Here is a 13,957-nt window from a genome sequence, read left to right as displayed (position 1 = left end):
AAGTTTCTGCCTGGTTTCGAATGGTATTTGTTGATCGCTTACTATGTACTAGGCACCGTACTAAGCGCTGGGGTAAATATAAGATTATTAGGATGGACACAGTCCCTGTCCCACATAGGGCTTCACAGTCTTAATCCCCATTTTACAGATGAGGTAACTGAGTCTCAGAGAAGGTAAGCGACTCACCCAAGGTCCCACAGCAGACAGGTGGCCGAGCCAGGATGAGAACCCAGGTGCTTTGACTCCTGGGCCCAGGCTCTTTCCGTTAGGCCACGTTCTTTCTCAGAGTGAAGATTTCTGTACTGTGCGGGGCGGCAAACGCGGGGCGGTGGAGCCCAGGGTCTGGAAGATGGGCTGGGGCATTCATTCATTCATTCAATTCAATCGCATTTATTGAGCGCTTACTGTGTGCAGAGCACTGTACTAAGCGCTTGGGAAGTACAAGTCAGCAACATATAGAGACAGAATGGAAAAGCGAGTCTCACGGAAGTGGTGTGCATCGGACACCACTTGAGCACTGCCTCATTTGCTTACAGCAGTGTGGTTCAGTGGAAAGAGCACAGGCTTGAGAGTCAGAGGTCATGGGTTCTAATCCCAGCTCCGCCACTTGTCAGCTGTGTGACTTTGGGCAAGTCACTTAACTTCCTTGTGCCTTATTCACCTCATCTATAAAATGGGGATTAAGACTGTGAGCCCCATGTGGGACAACCTGATTACCTTGTATCCCCCCAGTGCTTAGAACAGTGCTTGGCACATAGTAAGTGCTTGACAAATGCCATCATTTTTTTTTTTTTTTTAACAAACCCCCATCTTTGGAACAGAAATCAGGCAGCTGCGGGGTAGAGCAGATACACCTGCAAACGACCTCTCATCTGGGTTTCCCCATTCGGAGGACGGACCATATCACTCACCGACGCAAAAAGAAACAGCATGGTGACCTTGTGGAAAAAGCACGGTCTGAGGAATCAGGGCACGTGGATTCCAACCCCGGCTCTGCCACTCGCCTGTTTTGTGAACTGGGGCGAGTCACTTCACTTCTCTCGAGCTCAGTTAACCTCATCTGTAAAACGCAGATTAAGATCGTGAACCCCACCAGGGACAGGGACTGTGTCCAACCTGATTAGCTTGAATTTACCCCAGGAATTAGTACAGTGCCTGGCACAAAGTAAGCAATTAACAAAGACCATAAAAAAAAAGTAGACATCAGTGAGATTTCTGTGTGGAGGCGCCGGGGACGAGCAGGCTGGCGTCTTCCACCGTGCAGGATAGTCACTATTTGCAAGACTCCTAAAGTCAGCATCTCTGGGCTCTGTAAAAGGGGGATGAAATTCCCACCACCGTTCCTCCTCAGGTGGTGAGCCCCTCGTGGGCCGGGGCCACGTCAGACCCACTGGTGTTGCTTCCACGCCGGCGCTTGGCACAGTGCTCGGCACAGCGTAAGTGCTGAACACACACCCCAGAAATATGAAAGATGAAGCAAAGGCCAACTGGGGCCCGAGGGATGCACAGATGGGCCGGATCCTGGGCGTATCGAGCCGCCTTGAGGTCCCCACCCACCCGATTTGGCCACGGGGAATTGATTTAAAAATAAATCCTCCCCTCCCCTGCATCCCAGAATGCCCCCAGTTCTCTCCCCTCTGGGTGCACCCGGTGAGGGAACCGCTCTCCGCTAAAAATCCAACCCGTTTGAAGCTCTCCGGGGCCTCTGACCTTTTCCCGACGGCTCCCTTCGGTTTTTAAAATTTCAAGTTGCGGAAACCGTGACTTCAAAGCAAGTGTCTCCGCTCTGTTGATGCCTCTTCTGTGTCAGAGTTTAAGTGCTATGTTTTATGTATACACTCATCCTGACAGTTGAAAGGGTTGTAAAGTCAAGCAATTATATCATTGTTTTAAGGAATTAAGCTCTAAGGAGAAAGGCTTTTAGAAACTACAGTGTCTCCTTTTTTTTCCTAACAATCATATCAGCAGAAGTCAAGCTATAAAATCACATCCTAATTACTTGCTATGAGTAATTAAGCCCCAAGTTATAAGCCTGGGAAATAATTTTAGAAATATATTAATTTTTATTTGATTTCCTCCCCCCCAAAAAAACCCCTCACCCCATCATTTTCTATTTTAGCAGTTTCCACAACTTCAACATTACATTCTTATTGTTTGCTTTCAGTTGTGTGAGCAGTGTGTGTTTTGCAATGCTAATCTTCACGCTTTCCTTCCTTTATCACCGAAGTAGAGGGCCTTTTGAAGCTGGGATATTTTTCATAGCAATATTGACAGTGTTCACATTTGCATGATGACAGTCAAGGAATGGAGTAGTAATTTTTGAAATTGCAGAAGTATTTAGAACACTGATAAAAGCGGGAATATATTTTTTGATGGATTGAAGTTAAGCAGACATGATTTTTCCTGCTGTCAAAAGGCTCTGAATTTAGTGACTATTTGCCTGCTGTGAGAATGCGAGATTAACATCGGTACCGTCACCCGGGCACCCAAACCCTGCAATTTAATAGCTTTTTAGGTTCTTTCCTTTTTCTAAACAGCAATTAATCTCATTTTAGTACAATTTTCTCGTTTCTGAAGTCGCTCATTGAATCGCTGTTTTGTTCGTATTTGGCTTGAGTTCCCTGGCATAGTCATTAAAGTCCCAATTAATGTCACCTTTAGCTGAAGAGTACTCATTTTTATTGAGAAAATGACAGTAGCCGCCATGAGAAGTGCAGTCTAATATACATTAATTACCCTGTAACACTGACAATTACCAGTTTTTTCAAGTCTCTCAGTAAACTGTCATGCCTAGACAAGAATGTGCTGAAATTGATTAGTCATTAGGGAGACCCGGTCTATTTTCTGGTGGGTTCTTGGTGTTGGGTTTAAAAAAAAAAAAATGCAGCCCCTTGAGCCCGGGGAAGGAGTTGCCAAGAACGGTTTCCAAGAGGTAAGACCGGCCCCCGTGGGACTGGGCCCCTCAGCCGCCCCCCAAGGCTGCGGGTCATTAGCCGGGGGTGGGGGCGGCGGGGGCCGGCTCGACCTCAGTTTAGCCGTTCTTCCTTCCAGGCCGAGGAGCGTATCTTCCAACTGTGTTGAACCCTCCCGAGCGCTTAGTACAGCGCTCTGCTCCTCGGTCAAGCGGCGGTATTTAGCGAGCGCTTACCGCACGCCGAACACTGGACTGAGCACTTGGGAGAAGCCAGTACAATAGGGTCGGTAGAGACGAGCGGTGCCCTCAAGGAGCTGGCGGAGGAGCTCGTGTGAACCGATGGGGCGATGGGTCGTCCGAGAAGCGGAGCTGTCGAGAGGCCAGCAGGGAGAGGGCATCCTTTGGGGGTGGTGCCGACGAGGGCCCGCCCGGCCTCCCCGCACGCCTGCCCGGTGCCACCGTGTCGGGACGCGGTGGGAGACCCCCACCAGGCGATGCCCCAGGATCCAAAAGAGGGGCTCACCCTCCCCGCCCCGACCCGGCCCGGATTCCTGCCCTCTGACCCCGAGGCAGCTGAAGCCCGTGAACACTGCCGAACCTCAGTCCCACTGAAACTGCTGCCCGACTGCAGCTCCCCTCCCGGCCCCCTGCATCCTCCGCGGCCTCGGGCCAACGGCAGCGGGTAGTCCGACTGGGGCCGACCGGAACCGCTGACCATCCGGCTCACCCTCCTGCCCCGCAGCAGGGCTCCCATCCGAGTGGGAAGAAATAAATAAGCGGGAGAAGGAAACGGGGCTTCACGGCTCCAGTCTCCCCATTACCCGGCATTAGTCGGGAGAGGCGGCGGCGTGTTTATCTGTTTGTATTGGTGTGCGTTTGCCGAATTGTTTATGACAAGACTAATTAGGGTAATTGTAGGCGCTGGAATTACCTGTCAGCTCTGTGTACCCACACTCCCTTTCTCTCTGACTAATGATGACGACTGAGGGACCCCGTGGCATCCCTCATGATGGCTTTCTGAAGGGCGATCAGAACAATGGCGCGCGGGCTAATTTGATACGGACAGGCTCCGTGACAAGCAGCTGCCGCCGTGGCACGTCAGGAGTCAGGAGAGCCACCGAGTCCCCCACGGCCTCCCGGCGGGGCGAGGAGCCGAGCGGCGGGAGTGCGGACCCCCGAGCCACCCCGTCACCTGAAATGTGTGGCAGGGTGGTGGTGGCGGAGCAGGAAGGCGGCCTAAACAAGGCAACTTGTTTCTGGGTGTCGGTGACCTTCTCTTCCTCCTCCTCTTTCCGCTCCCTCCCTCCTCCAGTGAGTCAATCGGTGCCTACTGTGCACAGAGCCCTGTGCTAAGCGCTTGGGAGAATACAATACAACAGAGTTGTTAGACAAATTCTGTGCCCACAAGGGGCTTGCACTCTAGAGGGGGAGATAGACATAAATGAAAATAACTATACAGATGTGTGTATAAGTGTTATGGGGTGAAGGTGGGGTGAATGTTAAGTACTTAAAGAGTTCAGATCCAAATGCATAGGTGATGCAGAAAGAGGGGGAAGGGAAAATGAGGGCTTAGTCAGGGAAGGTCTCTTGGAGGAAGTGTGATTTTAATAAGGCTTTGAAAGTAGGGAGAGCGGTGGTCTGTAGAAGATGAATGGGGAGAGAGTTATATGCCAGGGGCAGGGCGCAGGCGAGGGGTTGAGATAGATGAGATAGAGGCCCAGTGAGTACGTTGGAATTGGAGGAGCGAAGTATCAGGGCTGCGTTCTAATAAGGGATCGGCGAGGTGAGGTAGAAGTGGGTGAGCTGACTGAAGGCCTTAAAGTTGTGTGTCTGATGGGCAGGTGGAGGGGCAACCACTGGAGGTGCCTCGTGACCTTTCTCCGAAAAGGGCAGTGGAGGCCAGGTGGGCGGGCAGGATTGTCAGCACTGCCACTGCCCCCTGAGGGGCTAAGTGCGCCGGGCCTGAAGACAGAGCCCCCTGCCCCACCACCCTCCGCCGTGGCGGATGGTTTCTGATCCTGGCTACAGCCCGTGTGCTCCATCTCTGGGCGGAAACCACACAGGTGGCCTGGGATGGAGGTCCCGAGCACTGCCAAGTGTTGCAATTTATCTGGTTGTCGTTCCAGAATATTGAAGGCTGACACGTGTCATTCACCTAGGGAAAAACGGGGAAATGGGTGTCTTCTCTGCATCTCCCCGTCATCCTGGTCAGTGTCTGGGGAAGGCTGCTCTGCTGCAGGAAGTTAGATGGCCAGAACCAGGCTAGCCCACTGCCTTCGACCTCTGGGCCGGGCAGCATTCCACTGACCACTCGCAGGAGCCGGGGGTGGCGGAGAAGGGAACAGAACATGCCGAGCGCCGGTTAGGACGCTTTATACTGGGCGGCCGCTGTGTGCAGAGGACTGAACTGGGCAGTTCCTCTGTACGGGGCACTTTGCTGGGCTCCTACTATGTGTAGAGTGCTACACTGGGCGCCTATTTTGTTTAGAGCACCGTACCTGTTGCCTGCTATGTGGAAGAACATTAAACCTAAGAGGTGTGTTCCATAGGGTGATTAAAAATGTACCGGGTGCGGGAGAGGAAGTCTGGAGACCCCCAGAATTCCCCAGATCACGGGGTGGTGGCGGCAGACACGGATCCATGACACGCCAGCTACACGCCAGCTATGGGGCCGAAGGCGGGGCCCGGGGGCTGAGGATGGGCCTCTGTTGTCCTTCCAGCTCCAGTAGGCCGTTGGGCTGGTCAGGTTTTCCTTTCCCATCTCAGTTTGCTGAAGCAAAGGGATTGGGGCTGTCTTCCTGGATCAGTTTTCCCAGTCAGGGCAGGTTTCTGGGATGGCAAACTCCCCCCCAAAAGTGGGAGGGATCCCTCTCTCTCTCTCTTTTCATCCCGCCCGGAACACCCCTCCCCACCCCCTGACACCATCTCCTCCAGGAAACTTTCCCAAATTGCCCCTTCCCCTTTCCCTTCTGGGTCCCCCTCTCCCCACGTAGCCACCAATACCTCGCTCTGTCATCCATCCATCAACCCGCTTCTCTTTCGACATCCACCTCTGCTCACGTTCCCTTAGCTAATCTGGGGTCTTGGTCCCTGAGAGAGGATTTAGTGAGCACCCCTGGGGTGCAGTGTGCTGTACCATGCCCACCACAAGCTTCCAACAGAAAACCAGTTACATCTAGCGTTATTCAGAATAAACGATCACACATCCTGATGAATAAACCGTCTGTGTCAACACGCCGAGGGAGGATGTGAATATGCGGCTCCAAGTTCACCCCCCTTTATGCATAAGCCCCCAGAGGGCAGGGGTTGGCCCATCCCACTGTCCTGGCCGGCCCTCAGGGGCCAGCACAGCATCCTGGCCCGTGTCTTTATATCCGGGGACTGTCTCCAGTCAGAGTCCCTGTGCTCCGCCTATTTTCAAGAGGTCTTTCCCCTCTCTCCGCCTGCCCCCCTTAAGGGAAATGAAATGAGAGCAAACAAACAAAAAGTCCGAGCAAAATCCGCCCCATTATTAAATTTGTGCTCTCCTCCCCCCTTCCTCCCCCCCTTAGGGCGCAGAGGGTTAAACCGTCGGCCTGACAACTTGTAAAGCTCTCTTTATCATAGCCGGTGAAGAAAAATCAATGCCCAATTACCTCAGGAATATTATTGATGACCTAAATGTCATTTTCTGTTTTTATTACATTTCATTGTATTTAGCTTGTAATTTAAACCCTGCGCTCATTAGCTCGGCCAGGCCGGGACCGTCTTAATGCCCGGCACATGGAGCTACCCTCCGACGGCCTCATTTCCCCCAGGTAGCTCAGCCGGGAAATGACTCACTGAACTTTTTGTTTTCTCAGCCAATTCTCAATGAATACACCAAAATTCAATTTGTCCGGTCCGAAAAGCGAGGGAGGGAGGGATGGGGCCGGCGTCCAGGGACGGCTCGGGGCACGCACTCCCCTCCTGGAGCATCGCCTCGTGCCCGTCCGGGGCCCTGAAGAGCGGTTTCTGCGGGGTTGATCCTGGGGGGTCCGTATAAGATGCTTCCCTGAACCTTCCTGACAAGGGAGCCTGGGGCGGGGGCAGATCGGGTCTGGAAGCAATCAATCAATCAATCAATCAATCATATTTATTGAGCGCTTACTGTGTGCAGAGCACTGTACTAAGCTCTTGGGAAGTACAAGATGGCAACATATAGAGACAGTCCCTACCCAACAGTGGGCTCACAGTCTAAAAGGGGGAGACAGAGAACAAAACCAAACATACTAACAAAATAAAATAAATAGAATAGATATGAACAAGTAAAATAAATAGAGTAATAAATATGTACAGACATCTATACATATATACAGGTGCTGTGGGGAAGGGAAGGAGGTAAGATGGGGGGGATGGAGAGGGGGACGAGGGGGAGAGGAAGGAAGGGGGAAGCACAGGGAGGGGGAGCCTGGGCAGGGACGGACTGAGCCCTAGAGCTCGAGTCGGTGGACAGAGAAGTCCCGGGATTGCGGGGGGTTTGGGGCCTCGATCGCCACTGGGCCGTCATCCGTGGTCGTGTCCTTCCTGCCGGTGAGAACCTCAGCGAGGGAGGCTTCGTCTTGGGGATCCAGATCCCATCGGATCGGAACTTCCTCCAGGGCAGGAACCATGTCTTCCGTGGTTTGATCAGTCGTTCGTTCAGTTGATTAATTGACTCCACCTTCTGCCGTGTTTTCCCAAATGCCCACTTCGGCCCTATGCACGCTGGAGGCACCCAGCACAGCGCTCTGCACCTAGAAGGTGTCCAGTACAGTGCTCTGCACGTAGTGGGCACCCACGACAATATTTTGCATTCAGTGCTCAATAAGTCCCACTGAATTGTTGGATTCAATATCACTAATTATAGATTAAGACGGATTTTCGGTGATCAGCATATCCCAAGCACTCAAAGCACCCTTGTACTTTCCAGTGTTTTTGAATAATTGTGCCTGAAAGCAAATTTAAAATATTCTCTTACCTTTTTTTTTTTAACTTCCCTTTAACCGAGATGGAACTTAAAAAAAAAAAAACTAAGTGCAGTTGGTGTTATTGAAATTGCAAGATGCCTAATTTCATTCTTTCTTTCTTTAGCTAAGTAGACTTGTAAATTGAATTCTCCTTCTGCAGATTTTTCCCCTTGCTAACACCCACCAAGCCGGAAGATTAAGGAAGCTAAGCAGGTTATTATGGTGATTTTATTTTGGAATGTCACAGCCAGCAGAACCCGGCTACGCGGGCTAAATGGGCTCAAGTTGCCAGAATCTCGGAGGGCTGGCTTCTCTGATTGCTAATCCATTGTCGGTATTCGATATACATTTGCACACAGGCATAAATACACACATACTTTACGTATAAACATCAGTGCACGCATGCTCTCTCTCACACAGACACACACACACACGCGCACACACTTTTCTCTGAGGCTTTTGGCCCGTTAAGTTATTTACAACTCTGCCTTGGGAGACATGCAACAGTGATTAACAAGCGCACAGCCAACCTACAACAAACAGATTAAAACCAAATAAACAAAGCAAAGTTGATTTTAAAACAATTACAAGATGTTTTGCATCTCCTCTTGGTCACAGGGCCATGTGTTTGGAAATGCATCCTTCACATAAACCATATGCAGGGAAGGAAACACTGCTGCCCGGACCTGGGTCCCGGACCCTCCACTGCCCACCCCCATGCCCCCCTCCGGCACCCCCGGCCGCAGAAGAAATAGGTTGGGGCTTTGTCCCTCCTCGAGAAGGAGTTTATCACTCATGCCGCAGTTGTCGCTGAAGAGAAGCAGCGTGGTCTCGTGGGTAGAGCCCGGGCCTGGAAATCAGAAGGACCCGAGTTCTTATCCCGGCTCCGCAACCTGTCTGCTGTGTGACCTCGGGCCCGTCACTTCACTTCTCAGTTACCTCATCTGTGAAATAGGGATTAAGACCATGAGCCCCATGTGGGACATGGACTGTGTCCAACTGGATGAGCTCGTATCTACCCCAGAGTGGAGTACGGTGCCTGGCACAGAGTAAGCACTTCACAAATGCCAGTCAAACAAACACAAAAAAGTCGTGATGCCGCAGTCGCCGTGCTGGGTTTCCAAGCAGATCTGATCTCGGTTGGATGGTTTTATCGGTCAGTCAATGGTATTTACTGAGCACTTGCCACATGCAGGGCATTGTACTAAGCGCTTGATAGAGGACATATGTATATATGTTTGTACATATTTATTACTCTATTTTACTTGTACATATCTATTCTATTTATTTTATTTTGTTAGTATGTTTGGTTTTGTTCTCTGTCTCCCCCTTTTAGACTGTGAGCCCACTGTTGGGTAGGGACTGTCTCTATATGTTGCCAATTTGTACTTCCCAAGCGCTTAGTACAGTGCTCTGCACACAGTAAGCGCTCAGTAAATACGATTGATGATGATGATGACAATGCAACAGAGTCAGTAGGCACATTCCCTGCCCACAATGAGCCAGGAAGGCTGTAGACCTAAATTCTGGCATCCTTTCGTGTGTCCGGCAGGTCAGCTGATATTCCAAATCACTTGTTCATTGTGACTGACCTGAGCTGGATTTCTACAGTGGTCCTAACATCTTATTGTCAGAAATCAATGACACTTATTGAGTGTCTCCTGCACGGGGAGCACTGGACTGAATGGCTACCGGGTGGAGAGCATGGTTACTTAGTGCCTACTGAGTGGAGAGCACTGTACTTGGGTAGTTAAGATATTTATTAATAACAATAATTGTGGTATTTGTTAAGTGCTTACTATGTTCTAGGGAATGAATACCTGTATATATGTATATATGTTTGTACATATTTATTACTCTATTTATTTTACTTGTACATGTTTATTCTATTTGTTTTATTTGGTTTATACGTTTTGTTTTGTTGTCTGTCTCCCCCTTCTAGACTGTGAGCCCGCTGTTGGTTAGGGACCGTCTCTATATGTTGCTAACTTGTACTTCCCAAGCGCTTAGTACAGTGCTCTGCACACAGTAAGCGCTCAATAAATACAATTGAATGAATGAATGAACTGAACTAAGCACTGGGGTGGATACAAGGTAAGAGTTTAGACACGGTCCCCCTCCCACAATGTTTTGGTTGCAGAGAAACAGCGTGGCTCAATGGAAAGAGCATGGGCTTGGGAGTCAGAGGTCATGGGTTCAAATCCCGGCCCCACCAATTGTCAGCTGTGACCTTGGGCAAGTCACTTAACTTCTCTGTGCCTCAGTTACCTCATCTGTAAAATGGGGATTAAGACTGTGAGTCCCACGTGGGACAACCTGATCACTTGTATCTCCCTCCAGCACTTAAAAACAGTGGTTTGCACATAGTAAGTGCTTAACAAATGCCATCATTATTGTTATTACTATTACCTTGCACCTACCCCAGCGCTTAGAACAGTGCTTGGCACAGAGTAAGCACTTAACAAATACCATCATTATTACTAAGGGTAGAGGTATGGACTGGGCTCTTTTCTGTATGCAGAGCTATGTACTGGGCTCCTACTTCTGTGTAGAGTGCTGAACTGGGCATCTACTCTGTGGAAAGTGCAGTACAGGGCTCTTACTGTACGCAGAGCACTTTGCTGGACTCCTGCTGTGTGCAGAGCACTGTACTGGATTCCTCCATGCATGGATTCCCCTCGGCCCCCTCGACAAACTGGAGGCAGAGGAGCAACGTTCCCTGAGAAATTCTTGCTTCCCTCCCTCCCTCCACATGGTCTTGGATCCAGTGGGAGGGGCTGTCACCATGGAAACAATGCCCATCCCCACTTGGTCAGTGGTCATAGCCACCGTGATCCCAGCGTGGCCACTCACCTGTCCCTCTCAGTCATCCATGGTCACACAGTCATCCACACTCACTCCATGGTCACACAACTGTGTGACGATGCCTCATGGTGAAAGTGGTCCCCTCAGTGCTCAGTGACCAAGGGCTGACCAGCCTGTGGAGATAGTGCTGGCCTGTGTGTGTCTGTGTGTTTGCGCACGTGGGAGAGTATGGTCCAGGAGGGAGGGGGCAGGCAAGAAGGAGCAGGTTTTTTTATTTTTCTTATGGTGTTTTTTAAGATTCAGCCCACTGTGCAAGGTGACCACATGGGAGAAGTGGGGTGGGTGTGATATGGACATGGGGCGGACGAAGGGGGAACACCGAGTGGACACCGAGTGAGCCCGGGGAAGACATGGGGTAGATACAGGGTGGATGTGGGGAGGACATTTGGTGGCCACGGGGTGGATGAAGGGGAGTCGCTGGGTGGGCGGGCAGGCTCCTCTTCACCGCAGCCGCTGTCTTGCAGGTTCGGACCGGGACTGGTGATCTACTGGTACGGCTTCGTCCGGGAACTGGACTGCACGCGGGGTCGCGGAATCCTGCTCCAGGACCATTTCCCCTCTGACATCACCACGCTGCACTCCGAGGCCCGGCCCCGGGACCCCTCCCCGTCGGGCAGCCCCACGGGACCCTGCTCCGAAACCACTTCTCTTCCGACATCGTGACGCTGCGTCCAGCCCCCGGCCCTGCAGAGGTGGCGACTGGCACCCCTTCCCCACCTTGGCCTGCCGAACCCAGCAGTGGGCCCACCGGGACCCCGCAGCCCAGGCCTCTGGCTCCCGCCCCTCTGCTACCTCCGCCGGAATCATTGGGATGTACTGTGGAGACGGGCTCCTGACTCCCCCTCCTTCCCTGATTCCCTCTGCTGCTCCTCCTCTCATCCTCCCTGTCTCCCTCTTCTCTCTCCAACACAGGAGTGTTTGAGGAGTGTATGTGTGGGAAATGGGGCCAACTCCTCAGAGGCCTGGCCTGCCCCGACCCCCACGTCCTGCCAACCCCTGCGTCCTGCCAAGCCCCACGCCCTGCTGGCCCCGGGCCCCGCGGCCACAGCTGAATTTCCTGGGACTTTTCCTTTCAGAGAAATACAGGAATGTGCCACAAAACATTTCAGAATTCCTCCTTTTTTCTATAAAATGCAAACGCTAAATACAGTTGGTGCTGAGAACTGGTCCTTGATTATTGGGGGTGGGTTTGGGGTCCGGGGAGAAAGCCAGTATGGAGCATCCCCCTCAAGATGAGGGCCAGCCACGTGTGTGTGTGTGTCGGGAAGAGGCGTCGATTTCATCCTGGGACTTGCTGTGTGCTGAGCACACAGCGTTGTCTATGTGCAGAGCACTGTACTGAGGGCCTGATGTCTGCAGAGCACTGGACTGGGTGCCTACTGTGTGTGCGCAGAGCACTGTGGAGGGTCACTGGAGAAGAGTCAGGAATGGAGAGGGGAGATTCAAGGGTGTTGGATGGTCTGAGCTGAGTCACTGGGGAAGAGTTAAGGCTGGATAAAGAAGTCAGGGGTGTTGGGTGGTCTGTGCTGGTTCACTGGGGGATTCAGGGGTGTTGGGTCATCCGTGTTGGGTCACTGGGAGAGAGTCAGGGACAGAGAGGGTGTCAATCCAACCTGGCTGGTGTAAAATTCCTTATAGGAGGAGAGGGGAATTTTTTTTTATGGTATTTATTAAGTGCTTACTAGATGCCAGGCACTGTTCTAAGTGCTGTACAAGTTAATCAGGTTGGCCACAGCCCCTGTCCTGCGTGAGGCTCACACTCTTAATCCCCGTTTTACAGATGAGGAAACAGGTCCAGAGAAGAGAAGTGACTTGCCCGAGTTCACACAGCAGACAAGTGGTGGAGCTGGAATTAGACCTCAGGTTCTTCTGATTCTCAGGCCTGTGCTCTATCACTAGGCTACACCGCCTCTTCATAGGACGGTGAAGTGGCCCAGGAGGGGCTTCTCTTGGTGTCCCCGCAGCCCTCCGCCGCCCAGATCCGGGACTGGGCCCTCCGCGCAGGATGAAATCCAGCCCCAACCCGCCCTCGACCCTGCGTGCTTCCCTCACGGATTGAGCGAGGGAGCGAGCATGGTCTGTTGGCGCGCTCCGCGAACAATTAATTAAGCTTCACAACCCCCCGGTGAGAGAGGTAAGTGTTATTACCCCCATTTGAGGGAGTTAACTCATTTCACTTTACCTTTCGCACAAGCGAGGAGCCCATTTATGTCCCGGCGCACAGACGGCACGGCTCAGCGCTGGAAAGGGACGCGGAAAATGATTCATTTAGAGAGATGATTGTCTCCTCTCTTTCGCGATGATAAAGGATATTGCCCGGGAGCCTGCTTTCCCTTTCTTCAAGGCCCTGCTGTTCAGACCGGCTGTTCAGGCGCCGCTCGGGGGGCCCTGGGGGGTGGAGGGTGGAGGGGAGGGGGGTGACCACACTTCCCCTCCTGCCAGCTCGGATTTGCCGGACAGACCCTCCAGGCTCGCCCTGCCGACGTCCCCCCCTTCCCCCACGACGACGTTCTCCTTTCAGCTTTACTTCATCATCATCATCATCAATCGTATTTATTGAGCGCTTACTGTGTGCAGAGCACTGTACTAAGCGCTTGGGAAGTACAAGTTGGCAACATATAGAGACAGTCCCTACCCAACAGTGGGCTCACAGTCTAAAAGACACTTCCTCCAGTCCACTTGTGCCTTCCCCAGTGCATTTATCAGCCCTTGAGGGTATTTACTGAGTCCTTACTGTGTGCTGAACACCGTACTGATCACCTAATAAGTGCAGAGTACCATTCTGAGCGACTACTATGTGCAGAGCACTGTGCTGGGTGCCTACTAATAATAATTTAATGATGGTATGTGTTAAGCGCTTACTATGTGCAAAGCACTGTTCTAAGCGCTGGGGAGGTTACAAGGTGATCAGGTTGTCCCATGGGGGCTCACAGTTTTAATCCCCATTTTACAGATGAGGTAACTGAAGCACAGAGAAGTTAAGTGACTTGCCCAAAGTCACACGGCTGACAGTTGGCGGAGCCGGGATTTGAACCCATGACCTCTGACTCCAAAGCCCGTGTCCTTTCCACTGAGCCACGCTGCTTCTCTGCTTTGCCTACTTAGTACAAATCCCTGGACTGGGGGCCTGCTATGTGCTGAGCACTGTGCCAAGTGCCTGCTGTATGCAGAGCACTGTACTGGGTGTCCTTTTCTTCAACTTCCTTGTGTG

General features: G+C 51.9%; 1 protein-coding gene across 1 annotated transcript in view; it reads left to right on the top strand.

Moving 5' to 3' along the window:
* Positions 1 to 11,886, top strand: part of CDIN1 (CDAN1 interacting nuclease 1) — a 97,139-nt gene extending 85,253 nt beyond the window's left edge. Inside the window, exon 11 of the mRNA XM_038741534.1 lies at positions 11,211 to 11,886. Coding sequence (XP_038597462.1) covers positions 11,211 to 11,409 — 199 coding nt within the window. The 3' untranslated portion in view covers positions 11,410 to 11,886. The remainder of the gene's footprint in view (positions 1 to 11,210) is intronic.
* Positions 11,887 to 13,957: the final 2,071 nt, after the last annotated feature.

Source organism: Tachyglossus aculeatus (genome assembly GCF_015852505.1).
Source record: "Tachyglossus aculeatus isolate mTacAcu1 chromosome 12 unlocalized genomic scaffold, mTacAcu1.pri SUPER_6_unloc_1, whole genome shotgun sequence".
Taxonomy (NCBI): domain Eukaryota; kingdom Metazoa; phylum Chordata; class Mammalia; order Monotremata; family Tachyglossidae; genus Tachyglossus; species Tachyglossus aculeatus.
This window is presented reverse-complemented; position numbering and strand designations above follow the sequence as displayed.